The following is a 14,262-nucleotide window of genomic DNA, read 5'->3' on the forward strand; positions in this document are numbered from 1 at the left end:
ATCCCAGGACCCTGGGATCATGACCTGAGCCAGAGGCAGACACTTAACCAACTGAGCCACCTAAGCGCCCGATTATTGCAGTTTTAAACAGAGCACCTACCATGTGACATATTCATTATTTTTCTCACCCACCCACCCAGAACATGGGCTCTCTAAGGGCAAGGATTCTGTCTTATATCCCAGAGCTTGGTGTCTAATGTGTAGTTGATGCTCAAAAAATACCTAATGGATAAATGAATGAATACAGACAGAGATGGTCTTTGCCCTCGCGAGGTTTACACTCTCAGGGAAAAGACCAACAGCAAACATGCAAAATATGTCATCACAATCCAAGATGTGCAGTCTAAAGAAAATGGAAGGAATGTTGTGATAAATAATTAGGGGGGATCCTGAGTTAAGGAGATCCGAGAGGGATTTCCTGAGTAAAGGATGTGGTAGTATTTGAGCTGGGACCTGAAGTAAAAGAAGGAGCCAGCAAATCCGTGGGGAGGGACACTGTGGCCAGAGGGGACAGCCTGTGCAAAAGCAGGAGTTGGTGCATTTGAGGAACAGCCAGGCCAGGGTGGCTGGAATGGAGTGGGGAGGAAGGGGAGCCAGATTCAGCTGGAGAGGCAGGCAGGATCTGTGGGGCTTACAGGGCATTATGGGGCTTTGGGTTAAACCCTAAGAGCAGTAAGAAACTATTGGAGCCTTAAACAGAAGAGTAAAATCACTTTTTTTTTTTTAAGTCTTCAGATGAGCCAAGTGGAGAACAGACTGTGGAATCAGAGGGACCCAGGGGCAGATGGGTCTAACTCGTAGGCAGTGACACTGGCCAGAGCCTAGGAGTTCAAGGTCTGTGTAGGCCCTCCCTGTGCACTGCCTCCACTGCAGGCTGGCTCCTCACTGAGGGTGGCACAAGTGAGGTTGGCCTGGGCCTGGAGGAGGCAGGGCGGAAGGCTTCTGAGCTCTTGGTCCTCTCTCTTGTGAGCCCTGATGGGCAACATGCTGAGCTGGGGAAGTGGCCAAGGAGACAGGCAAGAACCAGAGGCAGAGAATTAGAGCGAGAAGTCAGAAGCCAGAAAAAGGTGATGGGGAAGAAACAGACAGATGCTGGAGAGGGAAGAGACAAGAAGGACCAGCTAGAACAAGAAAGTCAAGGAGAGAAATCCAGTGAATAGAAGAAACAACCAAGGGTGATCCTGTTTGCAGAGGACTCTTGTGAGAGCTTCGTGACAGGAGTTTACCATTGATTCTATTTTCTTGTATGTGGACACTGAGGCTCAGAAAGTATGCGGCACTTGTCCACTTATCCACAAAACTAGTAAATGGTGGGCCCAGGATTTAAACTTAGACCTGGCCAACTCCACAACCCTCTTGCTCTTCATGCAGGATAAGACTACAGGGCAGAGACTGTCATGGAGGGAGAAGGAGAACACAAGCAACAGGTGGACAGATGGACAGAGAACATTCTGCTTCACTTGAAAAAGATCACAGACTTCTAGAAGCCTTGAGTGGCCTGGTCTGACCTGCCCAAATCTAGGGGTAAAGGAGACAGCACCACAGACAGGGCCAGGCCGTGAGGAAATTCAATTACTTTCAACTCATGGAATATTTATGACATCTACCCTGGGCCAGGCCCCATATTGGGTGCTGGTGTCATGGAGATGTGCCAAACATGACCCACTTTTGCCCAGAAGGGGAAGTGGACACATAAATAAATAAGGGACTGTGTCCTAAGGGCCATAACACCAATTCAGAGAAAACACAAAGGCAGCAAAGGTTGACTCAGCCTAGGGAGTTGGAAGACAACATCAAAGAAATGACATCTGAACCTGGAGTTTCCCAGGTAGGCAAGTCTGGAAGAGCACTTCACGCAGAAGCAACCTGAATGAAGGCACAAGACATGGATTTGCTCAGAGGGGTGGGTATCAGGTGCTGTTGGATCATGGGCTACACACAGTCTTACAGCAGGAGATAAAAACAGTGTAGGATGCAGAGTGCAGAGGGTAATGAAAACTGGACTTGAACCCCTCAACCAGTAGTTCTCCAACAATGCCCCTGAGGAAACCTGGGTGCTCCTCAAGCTAAGCTGAGGGGTTCTGCCACTGAATTAAAACTATAGCCATCTTTTTCTAACTTGCAAGAAGGTAACTTAATTACATTGAATAGAATTTTCTTTGTTTTATGGTGCTTTTCCTCCATGCACTTTTAGCACAGGGCAGTTGTGTGAGAGAATAATAGAGTTAGTATAGAATCACAGTTTCATTTTGTTTTGTTTTTTTACAGTTTTAAGTTTAACATGTCAATAGTTCATGGTGTTCTACAAAGAACTGTGACTTCTGGATCTAAGTAATGGGGAGTCACAGAAGGACTTTAAGCAAGGAAAAGACAAAATCTGATCTTTCTGTTTTAAAAAAAAAATCATTCTGGAGGTGTCTGGCTGGTTTAGTCAGTAGAGCATGCGACTCTTGATCTCAAGGTTATAAGTTCCAGCCCCACGTTAGGTGTAGAGCTTGCTTAAAAATAAAATATTTAAAAAAAATCATTCTGGAGGCATGAGAAAGAAGGAAATAGGAGGGAAAGAGATGGGAGAGGATTTCAGCTAGGAAGAAGGCTGCTGACACAGTTGATGTCCTGGACTGAAAGTGGGGGCTATTGGGGTGAACAGGGGGATTAAGTCCAGCCTCCAGGAGGAAGACCTACTAGATGATTCTCCAGGCTTTCCAGCCAGGCTGTCCAGGGAATTCAGAGGAGCCAATTTGGTAGAGAAGGTAATGTCAACAGCCCAATGTCACCTAGAGAGTCTTCAGCAGAAGTAGATCTGTGAAAACAGAAGGTAAGCAAAACTGGGTATTTGTGTGTGTGTGTGTGTGTGTGCACACATGCACATGGGCACTCACATACAAGTGTGTGTGAATCTTTCCCCCATCATGGGACATCTACTTTCTCTAATAATAAGAACAAGTATAAACATTTTTCAGCACATAGTATGAGCCAGACCCTAGTCTGGATGTTTTACATATGATATTTCCCATTTAATCATCACAATAACCTAATAACATTTATCAAATGCTTTCATGTGCCAAGCATTGTGCTAAATGCTTCAAGTGAATAATAGCTCACTTGATTTTCACAACAGCCTTGAAACAAATACTATTATTTCCTTCATTTTAAGGATAAGGAAATGGAGGCCCAGAGAGGCCAAGTGACTTGTCCAAAATCAAATGGCTGGAAAAATGGCAGAGCCAAGACTCAAAGCCAGTTTTGCCAAAATCCAACCACCTGCAGCTTTCGTCAGAGCACTTTGCTTTCTTCTCCTCAGAGAAAAGGCTTTGAGCTGGCAGTCTTTGGGTCAATAAAATCTAGAGAAAGGAACTCTTAATCTTCAAAGCCCTGACTCAGTGTTTGTCTAAGCCTGTTTCCTGGGCCACCTGCATCAGAATATTCTTGAAAGCTTGTAGGAATTATAGATTCCTGGACCTGTCCCCCAAATTCTAATTCAGTTGGCTTGAGATGGGACCTCAGGTGTTTATGCACACTGAAGATTTTGAGTGGGACACGCTCCAACAGCACCTCTTGCAAGAACCCCCATCTCCACCCCGGCTCCTTCCAGAGCAACTTTCTCCTTCAGACTCCAGCAGTGCCCTCTGTCCTACTCTACCAACTAGGGTTTTAGCTATGTTCATGTCTCACCTCCACTAAAAATATGATCTAGTGTCTTTACTGGCTACATCTTCTTACAAAGCACTTCCATTGTCCTATTAAATCCCTTCTACAAAAAAAATAAAAATAAAAATAAATAAATCCCTTCTACACTGTAAGCATTTTGAGAGGGGGCCCTCCTCCTTGTGATCCCTCCTTTATATCTGAACACACTTAGCATTTTACAGTGTGCTCTTCTGTCCACAACATTATTCTATTGTTTCATCCAATCCTCACCACAATCTTGAAGGAGGTATATTGTCCCCCGACCGTACCCATGAGAAAAGAGCCTGGGAGCTTCAGACACCAGCCCAAGGTGGCCAAGCTAGGAAGCAGCAGGACTAGGAGTTGAACCTAAATCCAAGCCCAGTACTCTTGCCTCCACATCAACTTAAATCTACTCTATTCAGTGGTAGGGAAGTAAACTTTACCTCCCTATGCTGTCACAGGATAGCAGGGAATAAATGAGGTGATGTCTTAAAAGGTCTGGCACAGTGAGCACTCAATGAACGGTGGGGAGAAGAAAACACTAAGGTCAGGGAAGGGTAAATGACTTCCCCCAAATCAAACACCAGATCGCAGACTGTAGACACAAATCTAGGCCGGTCTCAGACGCTCCTACTCTGAGCCTCCGCGACTCCCTCGCGTACTTCCAACCCCTCATCTCACGCCCCGCCCCGCGCAGTCTCCCGAAGCGCCACCGCGCGGGCTCCGGAGGAAGGGGACGACCTTTTAAAAAAGAGCAAGGGGCGTGGTCACGCGACGGGGCGGGGCGGGAGGCGCGGCGCAGACGCGCAGACGCAGGCCGATGACGTAGGCGCGCTGTCGGGCTCTGAGCTGTCTGGGGGAAGCATGTGGGGCTGCGGCGCGCTGCTGGGGGCGCGAGCCGGGTCGCGGCTGCGGTGCGAGCTGTTCCTCGCTTGGGACCGCGGCTGGTCTGCCGCCGCCCCCTACTCCGCATCTGCCGAGCCCTCCCGGGTCCGGGCGCTGGTCTATGGGCACCACGGGGACCCAGCCAAGGTCGTCGAGTAAGAGACGGCGCCGAAATGGGGGCAGGGGTTCCTGGAGGGGGTTAAGACGCGCTTTTGGAGAAGGGGGTCTGACAAAGGAGGGAGCGGGTAGAGGAAGAAGGCAGGGAATAATCGGACCCAAACTGAGCCCAGGGCGCATTGAGTAGCTCAGAAAGTCGGTCCTTCCAGGTAGTTGAAGGCCGGAGAGGCACAATTAATGACGGTAATAGTGGCTAACTTTTTTTTTTTTTTTTGAGGTACAGTTGACATGCAGTATTATATTAGATTTAGGTGTACAACATGATGACTCGATATTTGTATATATTGCGAAATGATTGCCACAGTAAGTCCGGTTAGTATCTGTCACCATACATAGATACAGAATTTTTTTTCTCTTGATGAGAACTTTCGAGATCTACTCTCTTAGCAACTCTCAAACATACAGTACAGTATTACTAACTGTAATTGCCAAGCTGTACGTTAGGTCCCCATGATTTGCTTATTTTATGACAGGAAGTTTGTACCTTTTGACTCCCTTCACCCATTTGGTGCCTATGTGACAGACAAACACACACACACACACACCTGAGCACCAGTCTGTTCTTTGTGTCTGTGAGGTTGGGTTTTTTTGTTGTTGTTGTTTAGATTACACATGGAAGTGAGATCATTCAGTATTGGTCTTTCTCTGACTTATTTAATGTATCATAATGCTCTCAGCGTCCATCCGTTGTCTCAAGTGGCAAGATTTCATTCTTTATTATGGCTGAATAATATTCCATTATTTTATATATCTAATATATAACATTATTATGGACATTATTCCACTACTTTATATATATACATGCCATTATACATGTGTATACCACATCTTTTTTATCCATTTATCCCTCAATGACTTTTACTGACCGGGTATTATGTGTCAGGCACATAATGGATGTGTCCAAATGGATGCTCTCATTTAATGGTCACTTTTGGGGAAGGTACTTGATTTAGCCCCATTTTGTCAGTAAGAAAACTGAGGTGTAAGAGGGGTAAAATCACTTGTCCAAGGTCACATAGCCAGTTAGTGGCAGAGTCGAAATTTAAACCGAGGTCTTACTGATTTGCCTGAGTTCCTAGGCTCTATTACTATTTTTTTTTTTTTTTTAGAGTATTTTCTGAATGCTTTTATGTCCACTTGAATCTTCACTTCCCAGAAAGTAGGTGAGAGACCATTGTTTTCAGTTTGCAGAAGACAAGACAGGACTTGTCCAAAGTGATATAGCTAATAAGGATTAGAACAGGGACAGGAACCCATAGCTTCTACTCCTATCTCATGTGATTTCTTCTCTATCACACTATGTATGTGCCTTTAGCCAGTTAAAAAGAGTTTCTGTTTTGGAGCCTTACAGACCTAAGGTCTAATACAGACCCTACCTCTTAGTAGCTGTTTGATCTTAGACAAGTCACTCAGTCCCTCTGAGCCCTCATTACTTTTATGAATATGTTCTCCTAAAATTCTGTTGGATCTTAATCCATGATTTTTGCCTGTGGTTGATAAAAACAGTATGTGAATTATCAGCCATTATAAAACTGCACATAAGTGACTATAACCATTCAGAAGGGCTAGTGGGGTCACTGTAATGGAGCTAAGGCAGAAGCACTGGTCTGGGAATCAGACCTGGAGTCCAGTCCTTACTCCATCCTAGCTCTGTGTGTTTGGCAGGTTACTGAAGTTCTCTGAGCCTCAGTTACATCATTATAAATGTGGACACAGTACAGGTATAGTTAATAGTGCTAAATAGCTGCGATCAATCTAATGCTCTCCACCAAAAAGCGCCTGCATACTCTCCTACAATCCCTTGTTTACAACTCTCTGATTCCCAGCAAATGGTTTGGTTGTTTTCCAAAGGATAGGCAAACGTGGAATTATTTTTATGGCCGAAATACAGGCCAGAGTGCTCTCTTCAGCAACACATATGCTAAAAGTAGAACGATACAAAGATTAGCATGGTCCCTGCTCACGCAAGGGATGACATGCAAATTCATGAGGCATTCCATATTTTTCCTTTAAAAAAAAATTCAAGCCAGATGTTTTGACAGCTGGAGGAGATAAGCCTCAGTTAAATTCAGGGTCATGCACTCACCCTAGCCACATCCACCATGAGAAAATATTGAGAAGACACATCAGTCAGTAACCCTTGTATGTTAATCATAGGTAATGATCACTGTGTCAGGAAGACCTGTCCCTGAGGACTGTGCTGTAATGAGTTGGTAAAGCTCTGACGAACACCGTTTTCCAGGAACACACCCCAAACAGGAATGATGTGGTGCCTCTCTCACAGGCTTCTACTTGGTTGGTAAAGGAACTGACACAAAACAAGTGCTCCAAAAATGTTAATTATGAATCTAATTTCTATAAGAAGTGTTTTGTTTTGTTTTGTTTTATTGAGTTCTGTGGTGATGAGGATGGGACCCTTTGGAAAGGCCTGGGAAGGTTGGGCAGCTGAGTGCAGTTGCCTCCTGATTCGTTCCCTCCTCTTGGAGAGCCAGGGAATCTGGAACAGACTGGTCTGGTAGCAGATGCCACTTAGAGAAAAAAGAGAGCTCTCATCTCCTTGTGTGGAACCCTAGTAATTTCCCAGAAGTTCAAAACATGATACTTTCATGCAGTATTCCTCAACCTTGGCTTCACACCACGGTCACCTATGGCACTTTTACTCCATATTCCCAGATGCCTCCGCTGAGGTATTTAGTAGGTCTAGGATGGCCCTGAACATCTGTGTTTTTTTAAACTCCCCAAGTGATTCTGATGCCCTGACCGGGGTTGAGAACCACTGCCCTTGTGGATACAGACTGTTAGGCAGGAAGTAATTCTCCCTCTGCCCCAGAAGAGTGGCTTTCCCTTCTGACCCAGATTCAGGCAACTTGACTTATTCGTGTATGGACTGAAGCCAGAGGCTGGGATTCTCTTCTTTGTAGTCATGCCTTTGGAGGTTTAGGGTAACCACACTGTCACAGAAAGAATCAGGTGTCCTTTAAATATGCCGGTGACTGGCTGTGTGGGTCAGGTTACACCAGGCAGGGCCATGGAACCACTCAGAGCCTGAGCAGAGTGTTCCCCAAACTGGCAGAGTTTGTGGTGCTTGCACTTTGAAAAGCAGGGAGGAAACGAGGAACGGTCTGCTCGGGTCTGAGGGGTTGCAGAACTCCTCAGAATGAGACTTCCAGGGATCTCTGAATGTCCTTCTCTTCATTCCTGTTGGCCTCCAAACATTCCAGCTGGTCTATTAAGCCTTGTTCCCCCAGCCCCTAGAGCTTTTTTCTCTTCCCCCCAAAATGAACTTGCCAAATAAGCACTTGGGCCTTTTTCATTTAAAGGTTTGAACTACTGCTCTAAATGAAGTAAGACTGCAGGAGAAAATGACAAACTTGGAAGAATTACAAACCCTAGAAATTTCAGAGGTCCCTATGCCCATACCCCTTGTGCAGAGTTCTGGATTCTCTATCAGACAGTTCCTGGAAACTCCAATGTCCTCTTTCCTTTTGTTCCTGAAAGTCCCCTTTCAGAACTTTGCCATTCTCTGGGTCTTATGGTAAAGACAGCTTTCATTTACTGTTCCCCTACTATGTGGCAGGCATGGGGCTAAGTTCTCCACATATATTACGGAATTTAAAAATCACAAAAAATCCAGTTTGGTCATTATTATCCCCATTTTACAGATACGGGAACTGAGGCTTAAGAAGCTTGAAAGTCACTTGCCCAAGATCATACAACTAGGAAGTCCCTTCTTTAATAAAAGTCCTTGATATAGACCTGAAGAAACAATGACAATCATCTCAAATGTTTTTTTGAGAATGAGATGGTATATAAAATGGGGAAGAAGATAGGTCAGAAGAGAAGGGGAAATTATAAGCCATTCAGGTGACCCCAAATCTTTATCCTTCATAGGAAGGGCAGCCCCACCCTGGGGAAGCTGGTAGGAATGTTATTCTCTTTCTGATTCCCTTTTCAAGATCCTGAAGCCTTGATAAAATAACATCCTGGTCATCACGGCTTTCTCACCTGCATGCTGCTAGCACAAAATGAAATGAAGCTGTGAAACCCTTGGACAAACCCATTCTGTCTTAGCCAGATGGGGTTTGGGGGAGCAGGTAGTGAGGACCCAGGCTGTATGGGGTGTGAGTCCTCACTGTAGGACACTGTTTACTCTCAGGGGACTTCTTTTTCCGGTTGATGTCAGTGTTTACAACCAAAACTCTATGCAGGTGACTTGGTTTTTAAACCAGAATTGTGATGCTTGGGGGAAAAAACCAGGATTTTGGTTTGACACTCAGTTGAGAATTTGGATTTTGTTCATTTGTCTCCTAGAGCCCTTCATTATGGTCATTAGTTGAAGGAGGAGGGAACAGAACTCATTGATTTAGTAAGTTAGCCAGGAGTTATTCTTGGAGGGCCTACTATGTGCAAGGCAAGGCTGGGGATGCAAAGGTGAATAATCTGAGGTCTTTGCCCTTAAGGTACTCACACCTGAGCCCAGGAGATGGGTGACTATAGCCCAGTGAGACAAGTGCCATGTCAGGATATGTTTAGACTGCTGTGGACACCCAGAAGAGGGGTATCTAAACCCCTCAGAATAGTCAGAATGCCTTCTCTGAAGGCACAAGGTCTAGATTGAGTCCCCTAGAAGATCAGGTGGGCAGTATATGAGGAAAAGTGTAGAAGTGTTCCAAGCAGAGGCCCCTGCACGTGTAAAAGCCCAGAGGGAAGAGAAAACCTGTTGTGTCTGATTAGCGAATATTTATTGAGGGCCTACCATGCACTCAGTACGTGATCCTGAAGGAGGTGTCAGCTGCATCAGGCTCTGAGGGGACTAGCCTGAGATCACAGAACTCAGACTCAAGCTGGACTCCACATCCTGTAACACCTGTGTATTACCTTCCCTCTGGATTGCACACTAAGCTGTGACTTGAGGGCCAAAACCCTGAGGGTGATACTCTGAAGTATCGTACACCAGACAGGAGTTTCCCCTGTGTATGGAGTGTGGGAGGAGAGCTGCCCCCCCCACCAGTGCAACCCCAAGTTATTATGCTTGTCTGGCCCTCCTAGCAACTGCTACAGTTCTCTGGTGCAGCTCCAGGCCTTCCCCACTCTGGAGGGGGTGACAAGGGAAGCAAAGATGCCATGAGGTTACTCTGTGGCTCAGGATGTGTCAGTGGGGACCCACCCGCAAGGGCACTGGCCTGGGTTCTGGTCCCCACTCTGCCACTCATTGTTAGAGTGAGGAGGTCACTCCAGTCTCCAGGCTTTTCAGTTATTCTTTGAGAAATGAAGGGGTTGACCAAGGTCAGCAGTGGTAAAGAGGGGCACATATGCTGTCTCTCCCCCCACCCCATCTTCTGTGGCAATGATAAACCATCAAGCTCCGTTTTCTATGTAACTCAAAACCTATACACCCCTTTAACCCATTCTCCCCAAGAGACACTTTTTCCTGCCAAGACAAAGTGAGGCCTTAACATCCTTCTCCACATAATCCTGCAGCCACGGGAATGGATATGAGACTGAATGCTCTTTCATCCAGCAGTTGTCCAGCTCTGAGAGCTGTGAAACTGAGTAGACATTGGACTGCCTGCCTGCCGGTGGTGGCTCTAGCAAACTCCAGGAAGCAGTGCTGCGACTAGAAATCAGGGGTCCTGGATACAAAATTTGACCAAGGGCCCCCTTTGCTCCTGGTTGGTATCGTAATTAGCAGCCCGCCAGGCAGGGGATGCATGGTCATCTTTGTACCTGTCGAAGAGACAAAAGCAGCTGCAGACAGGGACTCGATCCCCCTGCTGTGGCCCAGTCTTGTTCTTTAGATCAACAAGGTTAGGTCTCAGCAAACGAAGGAGCAGACTCTGCAGCTCCCTTCAGGCACATTTCCTGCTGTCAGCAGCTGCAGAATATTATAGGGCTTACAAGCTTACTGGCAATCTTAATTGAGAGAAAGTAGGGGATTGAGAAGGTAGAGAGAGGGTTTCTTTGCCAACCCTGTGTAGAAACTTCCAGAAGTTCCTCCAAGTCTCTAATTCCTTTCTGTTCAAAATGACTGTACTGAAGTGCCAGCAGTTCTGAATGATGAGAGGGCAAGATTACTTTGAGGCAGCGAAGCCAGAAGAGGCACAGGGAGGCAAGTGGGTATGCCTAGCACACCAAGAGACATGGAGTGTATGAGCTTGGCTCGGGGAAAGAGCTTTCCCTGAGAGCCCAGGACTCCTTTAAAAGCCCCCTGCTGCGGGGGTGAGCTGTTACAAAGCTGCGAGCCAAAGAGCTTCATTCTTCCGCAATTCCCAGTGTGCCCTGCTTATTAATTTATTAATCAGATCTCTGGACAATATACCCAGCACAGCAAGCATTTCAACAAACCACAGGACGCAGCTTGTTCGTGACCATGGGGATTGCCGACAGACTGGAGAGAGCCACGTAAGATGTAGGTTACCTTCACCCAGTGCCCTATGGTGGACACACATTCTTGGCTCTCTGTAATGAGCAGGGTGAGAAAGTCTCTGTGGCCCATGGCAGTCTCTCCCTGCTTATTCTTCCTGCTCAAAATGATATTGATCAATTTGAGGTGATTGAGTAGAAGATGCAAGATAAGTACAAATGGTGGCTAATTAAATGCAGAAGGCGGGAAAGAGATCTTCGCAGAGCTGGCCAGTGCCTGCCTTACATAGCAAATAGAATTGAGCCAGTCCCCAGAGTACTGGCCTCTTTTTCCCCCATCTCAAAAGGCTCTTTCTTCTGCCCGCTTTTGTCTCCCTTGTAGTTCATATGGCATCACAGGTGTACAGCCTTGGCCTCAAAGGAGCCATTGTGACCTTATCCAGTCTGGGATCTGTTGAGTGAAGACGGTGGCATCCCTCCGAGTTGCATGGCGCCATTACCCTCACAGGGGAAGGCCGTGAACAGTCCCGGGGAAGTGACTTGAGATCTAGCCAGACTGTGTTTGGGTGCCTCATTTGCACTCCAGAACACAGCCACCAGTTCCTTTGGTGAGTTTTTTAAAAAAAGAAAGGAAGAAATTGCTATCATTACACCAGAGGTCCAACTCCTGGAATTCAGACTTGGCCCCCGTTTTCCTTCCTGTCTCGGCAGAATGGTATCCTTGACGACGCCGTTAGAACTATGTGCAGGAACAGCAGTGTCTGTGGTGTTAATGGCATTCCACGGGGCAGGCTGGGGCTGGTCTCCCTGGTGAGATGCAGCTGGACCAACACACCTCCCGCCGGGCAAGCAGCATGTGTCAGGGCTGCCTCTGCCCTCGCCCACCTGTGTTTGCAGCTTCAGCTCTCTGTCTCCTAGACCCTCGTCCCTGCCCTGCTCTCCTTCCCTCCCACTGCTTTGAATTTCAGCCAGCACAGAGCAGCTAGGCTACCCAGAGGACAAAGAAGAGGACTGGGAGCAGGTCGTAGCCCGGTGTGGCACTTCTTGAACTGCTGTCTGGGGGCAGGCATGTATTCGGTGTGCCTTGAAAATAGTGTTCCCAGCTGAGTTAACTCTGGAAGCTCTGGATTACACAGAGGCACGTGGGCTTTTTCCCCGCATGACTTCTCCCAGCCTTTGTGACTCCGATGCACAGTCTGAATCTTAGGAAGGGCGATTAGTAGGCAGCATTTTGTATTTTACCCCAGGGAAATACCTAATACCATCTCTCAGGATGGGAATTGCACCAACAGTGTAAAGGAGGCCAGCTTAGTGTTCAACAGTCTGAGCTTCAGAGTCAAGCTTAAGATCAAGTTTTGCCACTTAACTAACAGTCTTACCTTAGGCAAGTTACTTCTGAGCTTCAGTTTCCTATCTGTAATTGGGGTGATAACACCCTCCTGATAGGTGTTTTGAGCACTAAACAGCATCATGTATATAAAATGTTAAGAACAATGCCTCGAGCTTAGTAAACTGTCAACATTAGTTGTTTAATTGTTCAGCCAGATCACCCAAAATGAGATGATCTGCCAGCCTGGACTCCAGCTGCACACAGCTGGCTCACAGCCCTGTCTAGCCTGAAGTGCCCTCTGCCCCATACCATACTGCAAGGTGCCTGCTTCAAGCTCCAGATATAACACCTTCCTCCCCACCCCAAACCACTTTCCTTCCTCCCTCTGTCAACATCCAGTTGCCCACCCCAGAAGCCCGGGAGCCATCAAAGACAGCCTCCCCCCAACATGGAGTTGGTCACCAAGTGACATCAATGGCATTTCTTGTTTAAGAGATTCCAGGTTATAAAAACCTCTCCATTCCCGTGGCTCCTGTCCAGACTGCACCTACTGCCCGGCCAGTTACCAAGTCAGATTCTTTGCCATTCTCTCTAGCAAGAAAGCCTGTCTTCCTCCCTCAGTCCACCCAGTTGCTATCCTTCAAGCCCCAACTAAGGTACCATTCTTCCAAAGCCCAATTGCTAATCCTGCATTTTCTCCCTCGAGCCACACATCTTGCAGTGACCACGTCAAGCCCCGGGCAAATTTGTTTTCTCTTTAAACCCCTTGGTTTAAGAGAGTACCTGACACTGAGTAGGACTGTCAGTAAATATTCGTTGAGTTAAATTTACTTGAGTTTTACAAAAAGGTACTGTCTTCCTTTCAGTGATTCAGTGATTCTTTTCAAAGGGATCGACAGCTAATTGTTCCAAAGGATTCCTTGGCTATTTTGCCACTGATAACAGCTACCATCTCTTCAGCATCTACTGTGTATCAGGTACTCTAGCAAATGCTTTATTTACATTAACTAATTTAATCCTGTGAGCTGGACTCTAGTGTTCTCCCCATTTCACAGAAGAGTATTTTGAGGTTTATCTAATTGATAAATGACCAAGGCAGGATTCAAACCCATGCTTCTCCCTTCATCTGTGAACTGAGATCCACTAATATTCCCATCTTGACCATGGTCATCTAGATTTTTAAAGTGTGATTTACTGCAAACCTGATCTGCACTTTCCTGTGAGGAAAAGAGCCATGGGTTTTGCTTAGACCAAACTCTCTTAAAGACAATCTCCATTTTTATTTGTACCCGTCCTTTAGAGTTCTTTTCCTAAACAGCCCAGAACCAGGAAGAGCCGAGTATAAGCCTCAATAGCTAAATCCCTATGGCTCGAGCCTCTCCCCTGATTCCCTAAAAATGGCTGGCACTTTTATGCCACATTTTCTCAGTAGGGTGGAGAGTTGGGTAATTTCATTAGGAAGCGTTCTTGAGCACTGCTTTGGTCCCAGGCACTGTGCTAAACACTGAGTTCAGACTAAGGGTTCTCTGCCTTCCGGGAGCTCATAGCCAAGTGAGGAGACAGTACACATGCACATTCTGGCTATAAAACTGGAGGTTGGGTAGAAAGAGCCCTGAACTGAGTCTGAAAGACCTGGATCCAAATCCAAATTGGAATCTGCAACTCCAAAGTCCAGAAAGTTCTACAAACTGACAGTTCTGTTTTGATTTCTTTTGTTTCACAACTCGTTTGGAGGGAAAACCTGATCTACAGTGAAGTTTTTATGTGGTCATTATTCATCCCACTTAGTGTGAATATTCATACATTTTGCTGCAGAAATAATGTGTCTGATCACA

General features: G+C 46.3%; 1 protein-coding gene and 1 pseudogene across 5 annotated transcripts in view; both read left to right on the forward strand.

The window, feature by feature from the left end:
• The first annotated feature begins 4,483 nt into the window (after positions 1 to 4,483).
• Positions 4,484 to 14,262, forward strand: part of MECR (mitochondrial trans-2-enoyl-CoA reductase) — a 29,407-nt gene continuing 19,628 nt past the window's right edge. For 4 of the 5 annotated variants that reach the window (XM_036115416.2, XM_078073520.1, XM_036115417.2 and 1 more), the window contains exon 1: positions 4,484 to 4,712. In XM_036115416.2, the coding sequence (XP_035971309.1) occupies positions 4,537 to 4,712 (176 nt within the window). In that variant the 5' untranslated portion in view covers positions 4,484 to 4,536. Of the gene's footprint in view, positions 4,713 to 11,577; positions 11,706 to 14,262 lie in introns of those variants that run through there. The other variant, XM_078073521.1, reaches the window with a different exon arrangement.
• LOC118550398 (U6 spliceosomal RNA) lies at positions 6,632 to 6,740 on the forward strand (annotated as a pseudogene).

Source organism: Halichoerus grypus, chromosome 5 (assembly GCF_964656455.1).
Source record: "Halichoerus grypus chromosome 5, mHalGry1.hap1.1, whole genome shotgun sequence".
Classification (NCBI taxonomy): domain Eukaryota; kingdom Metazoa; phylum Chordata; class Mammalia; order Carnivora; family Phocidae; genus Halichoerus; species Halichoerus grypus.